Here is a 22,913-nt window from a genome sequence, read left to right as displayed (position 1 = left end):
AAAACATATGCATGGAGTCAAATGTATTCAACTGGGCGAGCGCGTCGCATCTGCCACGATGCATGTTTTTTCTCTGTTTGACACACTTTCACTCTCCCCCATACCTTGCCACGAATCAATTATGCAAAGCACACATCTAATTCGACACATTTGCAGAGGATTATAAATTAAATGGGGGCGGGTGTGGTGTAGCGGTTAGAGGTTCCGCTTCCTGCACGATCTATCGGAGGTTCGAATCCGCCCTAATGCTCACCAAGCCTTTCATCCCTCCGGGGTCGATAAATTGGTACCAGACTTGTCTGGGAGGATAAAAACACTGACTTGATCACCGGCTGGCCCCCGCAAGTCATTGTATAGGCCAACACGCGTTCCAAAAAACCTCAACGATTACGAATTCCAGTAAAACGCGTTGGCGCATCCCAAGTGGATTGTTACGCCAGTGACTTTATCCCTTTTTATAAATTAAAGGGCAAGTAAGATGGAGAAGACATAAATTAAACAAAATGAATATTTATGAAGCTCTAATAAAGGACCTTTTCATACGCCGCTACCTGTTTCAGCTCGGAATATCAGAACTTTTCGTGGGATGATCAGAAATAACATAGGAAGTGCGTCAGTTTCTTTTGCTCGTTTGTTTTTTGCGTGTTTGTCAGGCAGACTCGAATTGTAGAGTCTAATTCGTGGAAGTGAAGGAAAAATACAGGAACTTCTCTTGCAGTTTCCAGTTTCTGCAGAATCTCATACACAACAATCGAATTTACGTGGGCATAAAATGTCTTGAGAAGAACGGAAATGATTGTAAAATGTTAAAGAAAGCCAGTCAGTCAATCGCACCCCACGATTCCGTTCATAACGACGACTGTTAGTCCCTGCTTTGTTTTTCCTTGTACCACTGCAGCCACACTCCAACCATCGGGTCCAGTGCGGTTCTGCTGACGCTTAGACGACGATTGATCATTATCGATTGCCGAGACATTCGGAATTTAGCGACTAAGTTAACGAAAATGCCGAGCGGAAAAGAAAACGGTGGCAAACATCATATGTTCTTTCATGATTAGAGATTACATAAACTATACAGTTTCGAGGTAATCAGAAAATTTGTACCGAATTACAAAATTTGTTTAGGGATTCTCACCTTCTATGAAGCATTGTGTATTTACCACCTACAAGAACATTTCATGAATATAGATCAAACCCAGTTTCAGGAGGTACCATACCTCTCGTAATGGTAAAACACCCACTTTTTTGTGGCGCCAACTTCAAATCCATACGTACCTCCTTGACCTCTTAATTCCACATCCTATTTCGTGGAAAGAAGTCTTGCAGCTGAAATCCGATCATCGGCACTATGCCAGTGCTAAGTGTATTACAGTAGAGTCAAAACAACATGAAGCACGGTGCAGTTGCGTAAGCGGCTGCGCTCAAAGCGGCGCGATGGAGAAAGCGGTGGAATCGGGGTGAGACCATCGACAAACTGCAGTGAAGAATGGTGCTAGCAAGGGTCCTTCCTCGATTCTTGTCGCTACGCTCCATCGCACCGCTTTGACTGCAGCCGTATACGCAAATGCACAGTGCTTCATGTCGTTTTGACTCTACCATGTATGGCCCTATTAAATTCTTCAGCGGAATAATCATCGTAAGCTGCGAGCTGACTCTAGTGATGTATACGATGTGATTCAAAGACTATGTAGACATTAATAATGTTATAAGTCAGCGCTTACGTCCACACGTCACTGCACTCATTTCTCCACCACACACCTAGAGAAAAATGAGGAGTCTCAGTACATCAATAAGCCCACATTGCACCTTATAAAATGAAACAATGGTTGTGTGAAACAAGAATACATCACTGATTTGTCGTAATTTCTCTATTTGATCTGCATCACTATAAAAGAAAAACCTAAGGAAGCGAATGTTGTGTATGAACAACGCTGGGGGTCTTGAACCGTTTCTTGCAGAAGATCAAGCGAAGGAGGTCTTTATCTGGAAAATGTTTGAGACAGAACTAGAGCGTGCTTAGCGAAAGTGCTACAAACACGACAGTTTGATGGTAGCAACGGTTCCAGTACGCCTAAGAGCGATTTCAGAATTTTAAATGACTGAAACTCTTCATTGTTTTCATTTTCTTGCAATTTTCGCTGAATAACGACAACGGTGGATATCAAAGGTCCCAAAGAACGCCGCAGTTTAAAGGCATCACCCCACGAATCTGAGGTGGTGCAGATTTCAGGTGGAGTATTCGTATACACGATGGGAGACTACGGAGAGGGGGGTGATTCCGTCCATTTCTTTAAAAAACGGCCCGGAAGATCGGCTTCATTCGTTTTGGCGCACCATTTTGTACAAGAGGTTCGATTGGGCGCGCCAGCCTTGTGCGGCGCCGCATCTTCCGGGCCGTTTTTACGGCAATTAGGAAGAATGGACGGATCCCTCCTTCTCCGTGTCTCTCATCCCGTATTCCACCTGATCTGCCCCGCGGTGCCTTTAAAGGTAGCATCGGATTCAGTACTCTTTAGAACAGTTCCTCGGGGAAAATTCAGTTGGGGGAGGGTGCATTCAACTGCGCCCTTATTTCTGGAAACTTTATCTTCCTTTTTTCTCTTAGTAGCTTTAGCCTACATATCATAGATCCTACAAGACTACTGCTTAGACCCTAGGACGCTGACTGACTTAATCATTTGTTTCCAGGAATAAGGGCGCAGTTAATTCCCGCCCCCCAACCTACTTTTATCCCTAGGTTCTTTATCTCAAAAGACTAAAACACTTCATTATGTTCATTTTCGCAAATTTTCGCTGAGCACTGAAGGGAGCAGATAACCGATGGTCAATAACTCCCGTCGCATAAAAGGATTCTTCCCGAAGAACAGGGCATAAACAGAAACAGAGAATCCCTACTTCTCGCTATGAATTTAACAAAAACAAAAAAAAGTGAAAGAGAAGCAGGCAAATGGAATAAACTCCACCTCTTTCCACTCAAAATAAAGATCTCGAAGAGATAACAGGATAAATAAAGGACATCCCTCACTAAATTTAAAAAAAGGAAAAATAATGACTAGCATCTGCACGGCTCTATTTTAAAGTGCAATTCACGTTGGCGTGCTCCATTCGAATTTCTTGTAATCGGGAAGAACTCGTCCGCGTCGTAAAGTCGCGCGCGCTGCCAATATTTTCCGGAGTCGTCCGGATTTATCCGGGAAATGTCTTGTTTTTTTGATAGGACTTGTTTAAGGGGGAACATTCTAGAAGGCTTTAACATTTCTTGTTTGATTGGCTGCTATTATTTTTCGTTCTTCTGGATCTTCCATGCGTTGACTTTCTATTACAGAGCTCTTACTTTACTCGCTAAAAGACGTGCATTAGTGCGCGTTTTCAGGATCTTATATATTATATTACTTATATACATTCGCTAATGTTTATTTTATATCATATTATAGAAGTAAAGTTGCTCAAATTCAGATACTGGCTGCATGTTGGTGGCTCGATGTGCTCAACGATTACCGTTGTTAATACATCGTCGACATATTAGTTTATCCAGCTCCTCCTACTCTGTTCTCAACAACGTCTGGGACCGCGTGAAAGGACTTTTTACTGAGGTTCGTCAACCTGATGCAACCATTCGATCACAATTTTATCTCAATGTTATAGATATTTTCCCCTCAACATACTTGAACATACCTTAAGAGCGCGACTTCTTTCGCTTACACACTTTACTTAGCAAAAGCGTTCCCCAATCCTAATTGACGGGACTTTAAATCCTATCGCCGAACACTAAGAAATGAAAATCATTAAGCATTACATGTAGTTTGTTTCTATTTTGACTGATGCCTGTTGTAATAGTTAAACAACGCCAACACTTTTATTGATATTTCGTGGCATACAAAAGCATAGAAGTACAAAAAAATCTCAAATGGAACTTCCCGTTTCGCCGTAGTTTTTTCCTGTCTGTCAAACATGTTTGGAAGTATTATATCGGATAGGTTTTTTTTTCGCAAAATAGAAATTCATTTCTTTATTAGGATGTATGCTGCTTTAGTGGAAACAATTGTGCTTAAAGCGGCTTCAGCGTAATGTGCTTCAAGCATCACCTCGACGAAATACATAGTACGTGTTTGACAAAGAACTGAGTGCCGAAATTATTCCTGTGTTTTGGTTCGCACTACTACTCGAACTCATATCTATCTTTAAATGCAGCATATCACAAAATTGAAGTAATAATGGTAGTGGAATATGTCAAGGAACAGAAGGTAGGGATGTAGTTCACGACTGTGGCCATGTTCACGCTAAATTCCGCCTAGTGATCCGGGAAAAAAAGGAATGAAAAACAGCCTTCAGTGCACCGCTTCCTCTACGATGCAACTTGTTGCGTGATAAAACGCGAGCAGTTCCGTCGTCCTCCAACACCCGTATTCCAACGTAACTCAAATAAGTAGTTGAAGCTTACCATCCTGCACACCCGCATATCCGTTGCTGATTACCGCCGTTCTGTTATTCGTAATGAGCTGTATCGTTGGGAACACAACAAAAGCTGTATCACACGGATTTTTCTTGTTTATGTGGGAAAATTGAGCGTGATCACACTCATAGTCGTAAAATGAACCACCATTCCTATCTATTCGTCGTGAGATCCCAAGATCGTCGGTTTCGTGATACGCACTTAAACTGAATTTTCACGGCGCTTCAGCCAGAGATTGTTTGTTCCTACAGCAATCTTCTAGTACGACCAATATTTTGATAGCTTTATTTGTTGTTATATTTATTTGTCGACCGAAATTTCACTCTATAGAGAAAAGGATGCGTAAAAGTTGTACATTCTACCCGAGAAGCTAAAACACAATCACATAGATGCGATAGACAGAGCCGGTGCTCTGACCCCCTTCACTTTTGAACGGTTGTGAAGGGACCTCATTCACTTTTAAACGGTTGCCGAAATTACCCCCTTCATTTTTAGACGGTTGGCGAAAGGACCCCCTTCACTTGAGCTGCACTCTATGAACTAAACCCCCTTCACCTGAGGAGGGTTCGGCTTCTCCCTATCGCATCTATGCACATTCACAGGCGCATTCTACAGAAAGGTATTTGCGTAAAATTCTCCAGAGCCAGCAACAGCGCTATTAATGCCCGCCTTGACGTTTGCGCTTATTCTGACGAGTACAAGTGTGCATACAGATCAAACTAGTCTGCTAACATTTTTAATAGGCGTAATAGTAAAGAAATGCGTTAGTTTATGATTCGCTTGTGCCCCAGTCCTGCTTGTTTTACTGTTTCTTCGTCACCATACTGTATTTCTCATTATTCTCTCAATGACTGTTTCACCTTGGTCTTCCTGTGAACTCAACCCAATTCGAGTTCGCGCGTGAGATGAACATGATCACTGTTCACGAAGAATCAATGAAATTGCAAAGAAAGCTAAATAAATTTAGTTTAAGCTGCTTTTTAATGGATAGGGCGTGTTAGCTTTAATGCAAAGCGAATAATTCTGTTATTTATCATTATTTGGAGAGATATTTTTACTCGTTCATCATGTTTTAAGCGAATGCATCAGTGATCACTCTTTTTCACCGTTCAACCGTTTTCAGATTTCTTCTATAATCTTTAAATGTTTGCACCAATTTTTTTTTTTTGCATTTGAAGCTTTTACTCCATCTACCACCGATGAAAATATTCTTCAACAGAGTATGGTTTTTGATTTCAAGAACGTTTAATGTTCGCGAATGTGGTCTTTTGTCAGTTACCGCGGGACTACTGACCGTTCCAATCAATCGCTCGCAGTCTTTTTGGCAATGGCGAATAAAAACTGTGCCTCCTGTTCACTCACTGTCTCCGATCAATAGCGCCTTTTTCCAACCTTCACTATTTCTTCTTTCCTTGTGACTATGCTCTCGATTACTGCACCATTTAGTATTTTTCCTTTGTTTTGGTTATGAATCAGTCAGGTGATGATCATTGATTGTCAGTGCCCTGTTGCTCTTGTACTGGAAAACCAGTCATACTTTTGTCTCCAATGTTGTTGTTCTTTTGTCTCGGTTAAAAACGTACTTTCAAGGTTTTACTAATTGCAGAACGATAAGGAAAATTTCCATGAGGAATTTATTCGAAGATCACATAAGTCCGATCGAATTAATAGCGATGAATGGATGCTGATTTATCGAGACCACGGTACGTTACAAGTGTATTACTTGTTTGTTCTTTAATCCGATTTTTGGTAGTGCTCACTGCAATGAGGTTTGTTCGACTTTCAGCTGTAAAATGAAAAGAGAAATGAAAATAAAGAATATTGTGGCTTGCCATTAATATGCTCATTCCACATATATCGAAGCAGAATATACTTGTTTTACTTTAATGTGAATATTTTGGAGTTGGAGTTGTAACAAAGGTCGTCCTATACTATATTATATGACGTACACTATTCTTCTTACTTTATCGGCGCATTTCACTTGTTTCCTTTGAAAGGTTGCGTTCGGAGAAATTGAAATGGGTTGAGGTCTACCCTTCATTAAAGGGGGACCTGGGCTTAGTTCACAGGTATCACGTAGAAAACACAGAACTACCGCCTAATTCCTCGCACAAGAAATCGAGGATTTTGAGACTTCTGAGCACCCACAGCCATCTGTACGTCTGCGAAAACTCGTCCCGACAAAACGTTCGTTAACAAAAAGAGGACTTGCATTATGTTAAAACAACAAAATTTTCCACTAACCTGGCGGTGAATTGCTTAAAAACGTTCGCGAATTTTTGAACTACAGCCTCGTTCCTGATTACTTATAGAGAAGTCAGCCAGGCACGGAAATCTCTTCGAACGCTGTTTTTGAAAGTGAATGATATTTTATCTAAAAACCATGGTGTACAGTCAATACGTGCCGATGTTGTTTCCTATTTTATTGGATCATTTTGCGCAACTAGAGCATCAGGAAACCCAAAACGTTGATCTCATTGCCATTTTTCAATTTTGTTGGAAGATTGAAGGAGTACCCTTGCTTTTCATACCTAAGGAATGTGTTTGAGCATGGCTGTACTTAGTTTACATCGTATTGAAGCTAGTACAGCTTCATTAATCACACTTACCTCCTAAATTTATTCTCTGTCCTGAAATTTTATGTTACACTGTGTTGTACTTGTTTTAATTAAAGTCACCTGATTTCTTCAATCCAATACCAGTGCAAACTTCGTTCGTGCTGTGGTAACAGAAGTCTTTCGATTTCCCTCAGATTTGATATCAATGATCTGTTTTGCGTAAAAATTCATCTCTCTAACGGAAAAAAGAACAACTTGAGCACAAGAATGTCTAAGAAGATGCGAATTCGAATTATCCAGCAACAAGTGATAGGGATCCCACGAACCGTCTAAAAGTGAAGGGGGTCCATTCGAGAACAGTCCAAATGTGAAGGGCTCCTTTCGATAATTGCCCAAAAATGAAGAGGACCCCTTCGCCGACCGTCCAAAATTGTAGGGGGTCCCTTCGAAAACCGTCCAAAAATGAAGGGATCGGAGCACCGGCTCCGACTATTGCACCTACGAATACACGTAAAACACGTTTGATCTGGTAACATACTTTTTAAGTAACTAGATGATACTGTAAATTAATATTATTTTCTTCTTTTTTGTTTCATTTTTCTTGTTTTTGTTCATGGCTTCAAACTTCTGCTACAGCCGCTATTATCTAACTGCATGAACTGTCGTACCATTTATGAACAACATCTCTTTGGAAGAAATAGTCAAAGAGTACAATGACCAATGAACGGTGTTTGAACAGTTTCGTTCGACCGTTTCTTCTTTTTCTTTGTAATGGAAATGTTGAAATTATTGCAAAGCCGGTTCTCGAATGTCGAAAAATCGCTGCTCGCAAAAATTGAGGAGATTTATCTCGACAGTATCTTCTACAATAATATGACATCGTCAGTTCATTGTATGCAAGTTTGCAGAATGCCTGGTGGTGCTGACATTCTTCTCTCTTGCATCTAAAGTAAACATTATCACTTTGCACATTCACGTGTTTCTTTAGTGTATTCTGTTTAAACATTGTGATCGCATTACAGAGTTATATATTACTCACAAAATAAACTCACTGCTTATTTAGGCGGATTCTATAAACCAGACAATCGCTGCTTGCTCCTGATTTATCGCTGTAGAACCTCTTGCATTAGTTATTAGGATCGAGATATCTGAGGCTTGTACATTTGAAAAGTGCATTGCAACGTTTTAGAGCAAGGTTCCTTGCTAGCTCTGTGGAGCTGAGTTAACCTAGAATTTTTGTCATTGTCATTAGCTCATTCTTCAATAGATTTTGGTTTGCTTTCTTCTCTCCTTGTCTCTTCGACTTTTTCTTACCTAAGCAAACCTAAGGTTTATCGTTCTTTTGTTTTACTAGCTTCTTTAATATTTTAGACAACTTATCAAGTTCTTCCGGAAGAAGAAACAATTATTGATTAACGGTAAAGTGAATAATGAAGTCTTCTATCGGTCTAAGTAAGATCTGTTTTATTTCAAGCCCACTTTAGACAAAATTGTATGAAACTATGGATGGTAAGCTCCGAACCGAAAAAAAGCACCATCTCTTATGTCCGATTACTGCAACCTGTGATCAAAGCTAACAACCATGCACAATTATCGTTATGCTGTGCTATTTTTTTTTTCGTAATTTTTAAAAGTGAACTAACGCGGTTTGACAAATGTTGAGTGTTCTGCCGACGGTGGTGCCAATCGGAGGGATTCAACAGTTAAAAGCTACTATTCTTCAACATTTCTTTCTCAGTGTTCTCGTCCCCTTTATTTTATTCATTTTTTTAAAGGTGCGTCTCGGTCTTTCTTCGTAATTTCTGTGGCTTTTCCCTTATTTCTTGCTGGTTTGGCAATTTTTGGGTATGAGGTTTCTACCAAACCCCAAACCGAGAGGAATAAATTTGTGCAGCGACTGGCAAAGGATGCCGAAGAGGTACTTCTATTCTTCATAACTCATTTCATTTCATTGCGTCTCAGATTTGAGTTCATTTGGTGATATTTTGCATCGTCGCTTTCCGAGGTCTTTCGTCGCGAAAAAACTACGTTCTGCAGTGAAACCTTATTTTGTAATGGACATAGTTGAAATCTCGGTTGTCATCGTCTATTTAGGTTGGTCTTTTGGCCATTTTGCCTGCTATAACAGCTTCTATTGTGATATTCTTTTTGCTACGGATACATCAGCTACGAATATTGAGGATTTATCAGAACAAGAAGAGTGTGAACGAATATTTAGCTGTCGGGCCAAAACGATTGCTCGAGAAGCATCAGGTATAGTTTTTTTTTAATTGTTTAGGTATAGCTTACTTTATCGATCTTATGAAATATTTTCTTCTCGAACTTACCTTGTTGGTTTCACATGACTTCTTAAACTGTTCACTGCTCGGATTAGCTGCTCGAACTATAAGTGAAACGTTGCCCTCAATAGAAGCTTAATTTCTGTACATTTGAAATCTTCTATCTAGGTTTTCTTTTGTATTTGTAACCAAGTGTATATTACTTATTCTAAGGTGGCGACGCAGCGAAAATGAAAACTGTCTTTTCGGCACTACTACTCTTCTCTTATAGTTGTCCTGAATGTTTACTATTATGTCAGCTGTTTACTATTATGTTTTTTTGTTGTTGTTTGCTATTATATCTTTGGATTGGGCCTCTTTGTTCTGTTTGGTGGTACTGTCCGCTTTTCCAGTTAAATGGGGCTGATGATTTGCATGCTCATTTGCTTGATCAGGGTGGATGCCGGCTAGCTTAATGACAGTGTCTATCTAAGGTAGCAAAGGTGGCGACCAAGTCAGCCGTGTCTTAGTCGCCTCTTTTGCTCACCGGCTACGTCTAGGTCTATGCCAATCGTACGGAGAATATAATTATCACTCCTTAAGACTTCACTGCACCATCGGAGGTGAGTCTGCTGGATATTTTCTTTGCTGATATAGCCAGGACTACACATGTGATAGTAGAAGAAGGAGGTCCGACCCAATTTCCCAGTTCGCGAAGGGACACTCTTCACTTTTGGACGGTTGCCGAAGGGATTCTCATCGCTTGAGCTGGACCCCATAATCCAGATCCCCTTCTCCCGAGAAAGGTCCGGCTCTTTCTTATCGCACCTATGTGCATGTCGAGTGTTATCCATTGTAGCTTTTTTCATTTCCATAACTTTGGATTCGCCTGTTTACATCATAATTTATTATAATGTAAGCAGGTAACGTACCATATGTAGTGATATTTCATATCCAAATAACTGGAGTTAAAGGACAACGTCCGAGGTGATTTTCGACGTTGACCTTGCTTTTTTATTATTTTCAATACTAAATAATTTTAGGGACGTAGCTTGCAAGTATCACAGCGAGCGAGCGAAACAAACTGTAACTCGAGCATTGGATTGTGATTGTTTCGCTAACCCTGCTCAGAAGCACCCGCTTAACTAACGAAACATCATTCTCACTCACAGAAATGAGGATAAAATCACGTAAATTGGTTCAGGAGTGGAATTACCCGTCTATTCACTCAGTACGATAAAAGAAATCTACTCTGTGCGTTCTGTTTCATTAACTCAGTGGGTTTAAGGGATTGCCTCGTTGGATGAAATGAATACTTTGAGTCCTGATCCAGTAGAGAGTATTTCTTGTTTTCGCTGTTACTCATAAGTAGTACCCTCGAAAGCCACTTATTGTTTAGAAGAAGGACTCGTCATCAATGTTTCTCTGGTGCCCTTAGGAAGAATCGTACTTGCTATTTATTTATTTATTTATTCGCATACACAGATAGTGCACCAAAAAGAGAAAAAACACATTTGTCTATGTAAGGATAGTTAAGAAAAAGTCGGCAAACTCATTGTCAGTAGTACCTGACGCAGTCCTTTTCGTGGCAGAAACGCATCAACATGTCGTTCTCCTACTCCAGAAAGTGAAGAGTCCTCTCATGACACCTACTCCCCCAATCCAGAACGCTCAACATCAGTTTGTATATTCTTGTGACGTGAACAACATCTCCTTCCTTCACTTTTGACCTCTTCTCCCTCTCTGATGCCATCAGCAGCAATTGGGCACATAAATTTTCGTGAATAAAAAAATGTTTTCGATGTCCAAGAACGCTTCCAAAACTAGATTGAGGCGGAGCGCTCTTATTGCAATTAGGCGGTATGGATCAGTTGCTAGGAAACATTTCATATTATCATTATCTGCAATATACATGGAAATCAGCGGAACAGAGACAGAAGAAAAAACAAACAACAAAGCCTGCTATTTGTAGCAGCCCAGATGAGAAACAGAAAATAGCGATAGTAAAACTTCCTTCAACAAACTTTGTCTATTATCCCCAATTATTTTATTTTTCGGGACACTTTCATAGAGAAATGTTTTGAAAGTAAAACCGTATGGAAACAGTCGTCACACCATTTATCGACAGTAGACTTTTGAAATTAGTGCTTTTCGGAGGGAGGAATGAACCTTATGTTCTGAAATAGTTTATTCTGGTGGCTTTACGACAATAAAGTTTGCTTTCGAATTCAGCGTCACTGTTTCATTTTTCATTTTCCCAAATAGTGATTTCATTTGTAGGTCATTTTCAAAATGCTCTTTTTTTTCGTTCAATGATAGCGCCACACAGCACAGTTTCACTGACGTAGCGAGGAGTAACAGTAACTCTAATAATATCAGATGTTTACTTGCAGATCCCCTTCAGTCGCGAGTATGCGACCGCATGTTATTTCGCGGATGAAAAAACAGGTTTTGCAAGGATACTGGCTCAAGCTCTCTTAGGAAACATGCAGGTTGTAGCAAAAGTTTGCATGCGCAACTTTCTTCTATAACCCGTTCAATGTGTACAGATTAAAAATCGACGATTTCTCATCTCTGACGACGCATTTCTCGCAAACAACTACCGATCATACATGTTAAACGAGACAAGCACACCACCACGTCTGCGGTAATAGTAAGTGATCTTTTTTTTTTCGGATGTGTTAATCTTCTTGATTTCATTCCACAGTTTTCTTGACTTTTCTTCTCATTCCCGTTTCGCGCCCTTCTTGAATTTTCTTTTCATTTTCTACGTATGTCTTTTCTTTGTGCAAAATTTCAGTAACTACTGACTTAACGGTGTTGAACTTTTTTTGTAGTTCCAACGTTCTCTCAAGAAATACATGTTTGGCGGCAAATTCCTGTTAAAAATGAATCATATATTTAATATTCTGCTTCCTCTCTAACTATTTTCAAACGTTTTGTCGGTTTTAGAGATAATTTTTCCACTATTTTTCTTTAAATTTGATATTAACGCTCCATTTTTCACTCCACTGGCTTATCAATCTTACTTTCGTTGAGAGTTCTAATATAAGACTCCTATTATACGCTGTTTCCGTACATTTTTTTTGTTGCATTCTCGGTAGTTTTTTTTTGAAACCTCCTTCTTTTCAAAATCCGTACTATGTTGCTGTCTTATTCGCGAACTTATAACTGTGCTATAAATTCATCATAGTTCCAATTTGTGATGCTATCGAACTACATTTTGATATGCAGGGCTACCGTTTCCTCTCTTATGTACTCCAGAAATAGTGAGCATCACACATTTTTTGCACATGTCTCGTGCAAATTTGATTTATATGTAGCTAGCTATATAATCCGAGCGAGATTAATTAGGTTTGCTCTTTTTGTGCTATAGGTGTAAGGATGTTTAACTTGCCCCTTTCAGTAAAATGTCTCTAAAGTCTCTCTAAAGTTTTCACATTCTCACGCTGTTCTATAAAAGCTGGCTTTAGGTTAATCTTTCTAGCTACTCTGTAATATTTATGCAATTTTGGATTTTTTTTTTACTTTTATTATGAATCATAGTAGTAACACTACTGATAAAAAAAGTGATTTTCTGCGACCAGTCACTCCGTGAATGCTGTACATGTTTCCTCCAAAACCTCTTTATTCTGCTGATACTAATTATATATAGATAAGAAGCCGTGAAACAGTGCAAACAACGAGTTCAATCAAGAAAAATCGGCCTACGGGGCTTTAAAATCCGTAGAGTTGCTCGCAATGAAAAATATTGAATCCTGGGTAAAATTGATGAATGAAGAAGACTAATAACAACCTTTTTGAACTAAGACACTGTTAATTTTGATAAAGAAATTTCGCATAAATATTCTATTACAGACCCATTGAACATGATAGGTTTGAGAGAGGTAGGAAAGACAAAATATGTTATTCATCGCATATGTAGATTCCCTCGTACGCTAATAATCCCTGATCTGACAAAGTAAATCACATATTCTTCTCGTTAGCGAAAGGAAAATTAGTTCTCTTTTTGCTATCCTTCTCAAATGAACCACTTCGACTTGATCTATTTGCAATATTCGGTGAATGTGGTGTGAACATTTGGAATGTATCCCGTAATTCATCGATTTCTGGTGATGTTAATTCCTGAAATAATTTTTTGATCTTTCCTCTAATATGTTGACACTACCTCATTAATTTTTTTCGAAGAGTCGGTTGGTTTGATTCGGATAATTCACTGTGTAATGCAAGTGATTTTGAAGTGTCTATCAATTTCAGTGATTGATTATTACACAAAATATCCTTTAGCTTATAAACAAGAAAGCAGCAACAAAACATAAGATAGCAACTGTTTCAATCTTCAAAATTTCATACGTCACTAACCTCGTGCATATTATTGTTAGAGCAATGTGATGTGCCCAAAGGTCGATCACTTAGTATGTCGGAGAAGTCCAACGCTAGCTGAAAAGTAAAACTTGATGTTTGATATGGAATTCTTTTGTAGCGACTCTATTGCTCCTAGTAATTTGCTTTCATGGTTTGATTGCTTGTTTATAGTATTACGGAAATGACGGTCTTTTATCTAGCGTTTCACAGATTTGGAAGCGTATAAAAAAAACTATTTTGAGAGTGGATTTTATTTTCAAAAAACAGTCCTTGGAGGCTTCTTAAATTCAATTGTTGATCTTCGGTTTAATGTTGCTATTTGGTTTAATTAGATCCAGTTTTTGCCCTTTAGATTAATTCTTCACTTTTTTCTCGTTTCTTGTTCTCCTATTATCCTTCAACCGTAAAAAAATTTATCACATCTTGAACACATATAATGGCATTGGCACATGTTAGCAGTTGCTTTTCTCCGGTTGAGCCTAATTTTCCCATTTATTTCCAATTTTTTCATTGATTTCGAAATTATCTGTGAGAATTTGCTACAAATGATTTCCATAGTTAAGCAGCAAATTCTCGACATTTTTCCTACGTTGCTGTTTCAATTTGAAGGTGTCTATGTAGCGTTCACTGCGTACTCTTCTATAATTAAGTGCATACTTACTTTACGGAAAACTTCAGCCGGTAGTTGAGCTTCTTCCTCGATTATCCTCACCGCCGCTTGCTCACTAGCCGATTCGAAAAAGCGTATTGCTGAAAGCTTATCGGTTATAAGTGCCGGCTTGAGTGGGAGTCAACGGATTATCAGTGGACATAACTTGTATTAGAAGCTGACATTTCCGATGAAGATGGATATCGTTTAAAGGTTTCTATAGGTATTCTTAAACTCACTATAAGATGTCAGACATCCGGCAAGTTCACAAGCTGCTGGATTGAAACTTGTTGGAGGTTTTGCCCCTAAAAAAATGGGTACCTTAATGGTCTCAGGATCAATAATTCTTCTGTGGTATAATCTAGGAGAAATTTCATTTTGATGAAATGGAATGAGTACGATAGATCATGTAAAACCAAACAATCGTATTAAAATACGCTCACCGACAGAATTAGTACGTGGAAATACGTAAGCTGTAACGTATTGCGGTCGTTTCCGTTCTCGATCCTCTTCTCTTTCCGGTCCTGTAGTACGAATTGGCTGGGCTCTCGTAATAAAAACGTTATGCGCTTGATTTTGTTGTGTGAGAAATTCAACGCAACGTGTGAGATTGCTGAAAGAAAATAGGCTTATAGTTATTATTCGAAGACGTTATTTTTTCTTCAATAATATTGTTATGAGGACAAGAAGTTTTCTAACTATGATATTTGATTGGATGGATGTTGGCTGAAACACTTAAACAATGATTCTTTTGTTAATATCTTACATTAAGCATTAAGCGGCTCAGCTGAGGAATGTATTTTAAAGTTCAGAGGTTTTCTCACGATTTCTCTTTGTATGCATTTTCTGCATTTGTGAGAGGGAGAGAAAGAGGAAAATCGCAGTCATAGTGTTAGTATATAGTAAAATTACCAATAATTGAATTAGATTGCTTAGGTAAAGTGAAAGGAGTTAGAGCTCTGAACTTCCTCACGGGAGCAAGGAAAAGATAGAGGTGTTAGATCAAGAAAGTTCTTTAGCAGAACACATGACAGTAAATTTAATATGGAAAATATTAACGTTAATAATTTATAAGATCTCGTTTTTTTTTTAAATTTTAGGTGCAGTTTCTGAAAAATTTCCTTCACAAGGAGTTCCTTCAAAGTTAGGTTCGAGTTGTAGTTCTTTTCCCCTCCCCCTTCAGTGAGATCATGAATTGAAGTCTTCATTACGCATAAGAGCGTGATAGATCCGAATTAAATATGCTACTGATATAAAATTTAAAAAAATCTCCTAAAGATTAAATTTGAAGAATTAAAACTGCTATAAAATTGTGTACTGCGAACACCAAAAAAGTTATTTTAGACGAGATAAACCAGCAGGTGTAATCCTCGCCATAACTCTACGCGGAAATCGCTATCTCCATTCGTTTTCCCTCCTTTGAAGTGAACCACATTGTAACGAACTGCTAAGTAAAATAATTTGTGTAGTGATCAACAAATAGCAGAATGTGGGTCCCCGTTTTTTTTTTTTTTGAATTCGCGTTTCATAGGTGAAAATAACTTGGCGGAAATTGAGAAGTATTCAGTCCAAATTTATCAGTCCAACACGTTTTGCGTTAAGTAGGGCCCTCACCTAAGGAATGTATTGTATTCATCCATATTCGTTAGCTGAAATGCAAATGCACTGCAAATCCATAGCGGGGGCTCGATAATGAAGACGTTTACTAGTCCATTTAACGCTTCGAAACGCTGAAAGTGGGCGTTTAAAGCTCGAAATTAGTTTTTTTGTGAAGAGATAGGAACATTTAATCAAACTAACCCTATAAATTAGATCGCTTTCATATGGCCAGTATAAGCAATGCAAATGAAGATGATTTACTGACGCTTGTCCTAGTAAACTGTTAAATAATATGTTGAAAGAGTCATCTGGTACAAGAAGCATAACATCAGTTGCTATTCGTATAGCAGTTGATGTCAAAACCTGAAATAATTGCTTATTACTTGACAAAGGAGAACATAATACAACTTTTTTTTTTCGGAACAATGACTTGCTAAATATAAAAAATCATTAGAAGAAAAAAAAAGCAGAATACTGCTTCTTGTTGTTTATTCATGTGAAGAATCTGTAAATAGTGACTAAGGCAAGATACATAGAAATGCATGGGCATGTTTACTTTGAAATCCACGAAATAAAACGTTTGTGTCAATAACAACAACACCAGAAAAAACAACATTCAAAAGTCAGACGGGCTACAATAATGCAGATTTTAAAATACACTATTTGAAAAAAAAAACGAATATTTCATAGATCTCTTCTGGAAATGTTCCACGAACAGGAAAAATCGTAAAGAGAAAAAAGAATTAATGGAATGAAAAGATATGGTGGAATTTTGTAGGAACTACCGATGGTATCGGTCTTCCCCCCTCCCAAAAAAAAACTTAATTGGCTCCTGATTTAACATTTCTTCCCGAAACCTCGAGACCCGTATTCTAAATTTTTTCTACGCTCTGCAAAAACTTATCTTTTCGATTTTTCGTGGTTTTTTTGAAGGCGGTTTCATTTTTTATTCGCTCAACGACTTCGATTTCTAATGGAAAACGATCACGTGGCTTTAGATGTGCCAAAATAGTTAGAACTGCACGCTCCACCCTTGGCGGATAATACTACTATGCAGTTAAGAGTTGAAGTAGTTTAGCAGCTCAGTGGAGCTTTTCGATTTGAATCGTATTTTTTTCCCGAAATCCTCACCTGTGGGAGGCATTTATTGATTGCCGGTATGATCAAACTGTGATCACGTTCAAGTGGACTCGCATTCACCGCTATAACATGCCGATCAAGTGCATCGTTGGTGATGGGACGATCTTCACATCGTAGGTACATCAGTATCTGAAAAAAAAAACATCTCCGATGCTCGGCTGAAAACTACTTACTTGCACGACAACCAGATATGACGTTGATTCGTAGCCGAGCATATCCGAGGATGAGTGCTGTGCGCGACTACTAATCAAAACGAAAATCATAGCTTCGCTAACCTCATTCTCGTGCAACTTTGTGAAGTTCCATCGTAGAGGATTGAACGGTTCGGCGATATTCTTGAAACGCATCGGTTTACGTCTCAGTTCGCCACGTTCGATATTTAGCTACAAAACAGCTTGGTCAACATTATAATGCAGGGATCTATTTTCAAAACATCGATCACACGTATTAGAAATAGCTGGAAATAGAAAACAATTAAAATTATGAATACATATTAGGATATTAACATTTTCCGGCCCTTATGAAAAAAAAGCAACAACGTGCCGTTTTTGTGTGCCAACCCCTATTCATAGTCATGTTACAACAACAAGAAACAACTATCAATTAATTCAATGCGGAAAAATTGTATTAGGACAGACTTGAAAGATTTTTCTCTTCTAGTAAATAATTTACAACAAAACGACTGGTTGATGAAGCTAACATTACATTTTTGATGTGATTATGTAATGAAGTTGTGATTTAATAATAAAATGACAGTTGGTGAACGCAATTCCGTTAGAAGATTAGATTAGGTCACGTATTTTCCGTCATCTGCAGGCAGATCCGTTTTCGTTTTCGAGTCAAAATGATGTGAATTAAATAATGCAATTTGAACCCTCCGCTCCACTAAAATGCAAGACCTTCCTGTTCGAAAATCCACCCTTTTTATGGAATAAAAAAATTGTCTTAGCGCTGCTGAAAATTTCCAATCAACTAAACAATGCGTGCCAGAGGAGACGTCTTTAATGAGCATTGGGTCCCCGTAAAATCGTCGTCCAAGCATGCAGTCGGTATTATAGAGGCGCAATTTTGTCGTTTTTTTGCCGTGTGTTTTGCGAGATGATGCTATTGAGGGCGGCGACAGCGTTGGTCTTAAACTAGTGGTCGTCGATTAAGCATATACATCATATGTGCATTCTGGAGAATGTTTTCTTTTCGCTTTTAATCGATGAAACGGAGTTTGCTGGTTGCTAGAATCGGATGTGTCATCATGCGGCAGTATGTGGCATGACGCAATTTTGTGGATTATGTTGAGAAAATTGTCGAGAGATTTGATACGGAAACGTAATCGTGATAGTGGATGATTCGTCACTGTGGATAAGATAAACTGCTTATCATTGCCGCTTCTACTGGAGACGTTTTTGATTTAATGTCTCCTGGATAAATAAAAATATAGAATTTAAATTAATGAAAAGAAGAAAATCATTCAGTGAGGAGAGAATCGACAAAATTAAGATTGAAACAAAGTTTAAATCCCAAAAGAAAAAATCGTAGGAGAAGAATTGAGAGAAAGGAATCTTTTAATGGGGTTTATTTCTAATATAAACATATTTATTTACATAGTTTGAATTAGTTTATACATGCCGCTTATGCGTTCCCAGCTTTTTTTTCCCCTGGAAGTTCCCTCGTCACAAACCTTCATAACAACTTCAAAATTCTTTTGAAAAAGAATGACGTTTGACATTTTCTTATCCTGTTTCTTAGTTCTTTGTATATGACAAAGGATGGATAAATGAGCTAGAAGAACAGAAACGCATAGCAAACAACCGTTCTCGCAATGTTCGGCGTTTGTTTGTGTTCTCAAGGAAAGGAAAAAAGTCTGATAAAGGTCACGTATGTGACCGTAAATACAAATATAATATCTTCGTTAGATAAAGAAAACAATAAAATATACCTGCATCGAAAGGTTATACTGTCCATCGAGTAATTTATACATACAATTGAGTCCATAATTAAATGCATTTTTCCCTTTTGCTTCTTCCCATCGTGAATGTAGCAATTCTTTCAGCTAAAATATCTCGTGTATCGTCGTGAAAGCTATCAATGGATCTATTTTAGCATTAGATTATGAAACGAGCCACAATCGCTAAAGTGCATCATACAAAGTTCTTTTTTGTCCTTGTTCATCTCTTATTTTCCCTGTTTTTTCCCCAATAGAAAAAAAGACATGAGTCGAGTTCTTTTTTTTTTTTAACCTCCAAATGTTGAATGCTTTCTAACTACTGTCTTACTTACATTAATTCTTTTCGATTGCCCTTCGCTTGATGACGGCTGTTGTTGTTCGTATTCTCGAAGGTTGATAATAAAATCATTAGTGCGATACAAATAGATCGGCACTGATGACGCTGTTGGACTGAAGTCGGCCGGAAGCTGAATTATTTATTTGCAATAGTCTTAGACGACGATGCACATACATAGGCCGCAGTATGGCATACTTCAAAGTATTGTTATCATACATAGTTAGTAATTATTTTGTGAATAAACGCTCAAATTTCCCATAAATATAGATGATATAATATATAATGAATGATATAATGATAATAATATATAATGATAAATGACTCCTAGTTAAATAGAGCTCAGCTGTCGGCCTAACTACCTATTAAAGGTGAGAGAGAGGAAATAGTAATTAGTTAAGAAATAGGGGGTGGATAGGTAAAATTGCTAATTTTTGTGATTATCGCGACACAAAAAAAAATCTCTTTTAACTACAGATTTCTCTATTCACTTGATTGATTTGATTCCACTTATTGACTATCGTGTAAAGATTATTTTGTGGTTATATATCATTTGGTATATCTTATTTTTGTTGTTAACAAGAATATCCATAGCAAGAATTGCAAGAATTCCTGGATACTTCAAAAGTACATTCGAATAGTCGTTATCAATTCAGAATGCTTCAAAATAATGGTCCATCTCATTTCAACAAATGCGAAAAATTTTTTCTAGAAATTCCCACTAAATGTAACACGTGTAGATTTTGCATTCCGAACGTATTTCAGATAGATATGCTTGAAGATAAAATATTACGAATAATACTATTCTGTTAAGGAAGAAACTAGAAGAGGAGCACTTTTTTCATTTCAGGAATTAAAAAAAAAATCTTATTTGAATAGGTAGTGTTTTTTTGAAATCGTGCTCATTAAGAAAGAAACGTTGACAGCAACAAATTGCTTGTTTGCTTCTAGACATTTGCACTCGGGAAAACAGCAATTAATCATCGCTGGAGTAAAAACCACTGAAGGTTAATTGTTGCGGGAATTTCTCAGCTTCTAGAGTATAATCATTAATTAGTATAATTACTATACTATACTTATAAATACTAAAGAATGGTAATGATAAGTCGATACCTGTACACTGGAAGCAGAGCGTTGCGTCCGCGGGCTCGCGCCTAACATCACTATTTTCCTCATAGCTAGTCGTGGTGGGCGTGGTCGGACGGTGTGTGGACGCGTCGGGAGGGAATGTTGGGTGCGGAGTTCCTGCTCCTGCTGCTGCTGCTCTTGCTTTGAGAGGGTAGCAGCGGTGTGGCCGCAGGGTAAATGTTCCGTAGAATGAATTATCTTTAAGTTCTCGATATTGATATCGTGTATATCTGAAAATTTGATATGACAGGTGTCTGCGAGTGAAACACAGGCATTAAAGCATGTTTCTCCTATTGGAAAAGGTGTATTGCAACTCTTTTAATCCGGAAGCAGTGAAAACTCTCAGAATCAACGAGCTGATCTTACTTGGTAGCGATTTGTTAAAAGCAAACTATTACCAGGCAAGATCATCTCTTTATTTACATCAAAACTTGCACGAATTAACCAAAGGACACGAAAATAAAATCCACAGAACGATATACGATTCAAAGGCATGGTTTATAGACCAGGTAACGAATTATACAACTCTGTCGCTAAGCCAGCAATCAAATTAATAGTCGGCTTCACTGTTAGACATTGAGAGGGTGCTTTAATACGTATGCAAATAGATTTGTTTTAAAGGTTAGTCATAGAGTTCTGTTTTCCCATTTAGGAGGAAGATGTATTGAGAATCATCCATCATTGAAAAATATTTCATACTGTTGTAAACAAAATGGGAATCGTTTATGACGCAGATGTGAAGGACGTTGACAAAATTGAACTTCATAAAACAAAGAAGACAACTGCAGCAAGCAAAGAAATTTCCTAAAATTGCAATCGAATGTCTTTGCAGAAGAGAAAGGTCGTTGGCAAGACAGTGTAGCGGAAGAAAAATGTGTATATAAATCGTGATTCAATATTGTTGACTTCCAGAAAAAAACACCGAAGAAAACGACGAATTTGCTGAAAAATTTATAGCATTTTGTGATCATATTTCTTTCCTTAGGAAGACAGTAAAGGCGTCTCCAGGAAACTACTAAAAAAAAAAACAGATGTGCTTCGCCGGTTGTTCGCCGTGCTAGAAGCTTTTCGATTACTGTGAAATTTGCAATTCCATCCACTGAAGCGCTTAAAACATATCAAATTTCGTTCGGAGTGCAGATCAATTTAAAAAAAAATTTGTGACACCTCTGTACACACATTAGTGGTCAGAAAAATCAAATCAAAAATATGTCCTGTTGTGCGCCATCCATCTCAACACTTGTTATTTTTGCCAGACTAAGAGACTGCTGTCACACCGCCGCCTGAAAATGATGAGAAGGAGAGAATCACCGCAATAGTGTTATGTGTATGGAATCTAGCTTCTGGATGTTTTCATTAAATATAAATTAGCTACAGAGTCCTTTTTTCCTAAAGATTTCAAGTGTTGTGGATTTTGAACGTTGCTTTAAAGTGCTCAACGAACTAGATTCAACGCAAAAAGACTATGATCTGGACTAATCATTCACGATTTAATTCTTGCCGAAACTACTTCGACGATAAAATCTTTTTTACGAGCATAAATCAACGATTTGAAATCTTATCCTGCTTGCTTCGTGGAATATTCCAAGAATTCAAGCAATATACTTGACATGAAGTTTCGTTTTTCTGTCTTCACTTCTAAGCTTTCTAAAGGTTTAAAGCTTTTATGTTGAAAAAAATAGTAGTTCACGTAAATAGATAGGATATAAAATAAAGGAACGTAAATAGTAACCTACGTTGAAAATCATAAGATCTACAAAAATGAGAATTTTTCCAGGATTCCATAAATATCATGAGTGGTCCGTTTGTTTGTCGCTCATCGCTGCTGATCACAAGCTCACTGGAGGGTCGGCTTGACGTTTGGTGGCCGTAAGTTTTTGGGAAAATTTGATGGATACTTTCATTACTGCTGAGCTCTAGCAGTAGCAGAAATCTGCTGCTTATTGTTTTTGAAAAAAATGCTTTTCTGATGCCGCTATGATAACGCTGAACGTCATGGATCACTTGATAGTTCATTTCTCCCTTTCAAAAACCTCTTCTCTTAGGAATTTTATGTTCATGTGCTTGAACGTTGAATGCTTTGCTAAGTTCATATGCAGTGGAATTCAAAATCCAGAAAAAAAACGCCAGCATTGTTGGCATTTTTTCTCTCAGTGACGTCTCACCGCCCTCGAAGACAGCTGACTTTCACTCATACTAACTGGAACTTGGATAATTATTTATAATTAGGATTTTGTCAGACGTATAATAACTTATTATTAGGATAATTTATATCATACGATGAATAATCCGTAAGAAATTCGAAAAAGTGATAGGAATTTTGCTATAACTAAATATATCGAACGTATGTACTACACTTTTCAGCTCTCGAGTTTTTCGTTTAATAAACTAAAATAATTTTGATTAAAGAATGTTGGAGAAGAATCGTTTTCAGCGAAAATGGAACGTATTCGACTTCGCAATTCACAACTTCTTTTCTTCTTTGAT

At 37.9% G+C, this 22,913-nt stretch overlaps 2 protein-coding genes across 3 annotated transcripts; one reads left to right on the top strand and one right to left on the bottom strand.

The window, feature by feature from the left end:
- Positions 1 to 3,467: 3,467 nt before the first annotated feature.
- Positions 3,468 to 11,920, top strand: RB195_015936 (uncharacterized protein; the record flags this gene model as incomplete). Its single annotated transcript, XM_013437164.2, has 6 exons — positions 3,468 to 3,593; positions 6,060 to 6,156; positions 8,787 to 8,929; positions 9,106 to 9,264; positions 11,663 to 11,761; positions 11,819 to 11,920. The coding sequence occupies 6 exons, from the start codon at positions 3,468 to 3,470 to the stop codon at positions 11,918 to 11,920; spliced, it is 726 nt and encodes a 241-aa protein (XP_013292618.2).
- Positions 11,921 to 13,235: 1,315 nt separating this feature from the next.
- On the bottom strand, positions 13,236 to 21,607 carry RB195_015935 (uncharacterized protein; the record flags this gene model as incomplete). Of its 2 annotated transcripts, XM_064206876.1 has the most annotated exons (14): positions 13,236 to 13,394; positions 13,632 to 13,709; positions 14,296 to 14,384; positions 14,523 to 14,588; positions 14,727 to 14,896; positions 15,898 to 16,013; positions 16,084 to 16,245; positions 17,014 to 17,151; positions 17,298 to 17,405; positions 18,956 to 19,069; positions 19,297 to 19,431; positions 20,412 to 20,656; positions 21,349 to 21,533; positions 21,594 to 21,607. In XM_064206876.1, the coding sequence occupies 14 exons, from the start codon at positions 21,605 to 21,607 to the stop codon at positions 13,236 to 13,238; spliced, it is 1,779 nt and encodes a 592-aa protein (XP_064062757.1). The 2 variants fall into 2 exon arrangements, with proteins under 2 accessions (XP_064062757.1, XP_064062758.1); XM_064206877.1 differs by lacking the exons at positions 21,349 to 21,533; positions 21,594 to 21,607 and having other exon boundaries at positions 20,412 to 20,459.
- Positions 21,608 to 22,913: the final 1,306 nt, after the last annotated feature.

The sequence above is a fragment of the Necator americanus genome, chromosome V (assembly GCF_031761385.1).
Source record: "Necator americanus strain Aroian chromosome V, whole genome shotgun sequence".
In the NCBI taxonomy this organism is placed as follows: Eukaryota; Metazoa; Nematoda; class Chromadorea; order Rhabditida; family Ancylostomatidae; genus Necator; species Necator americanus.
Note: the sequence above shows the minus strand (reverse complement) of the source record. Positions and strands in the feature narration are given on the sequence as shown.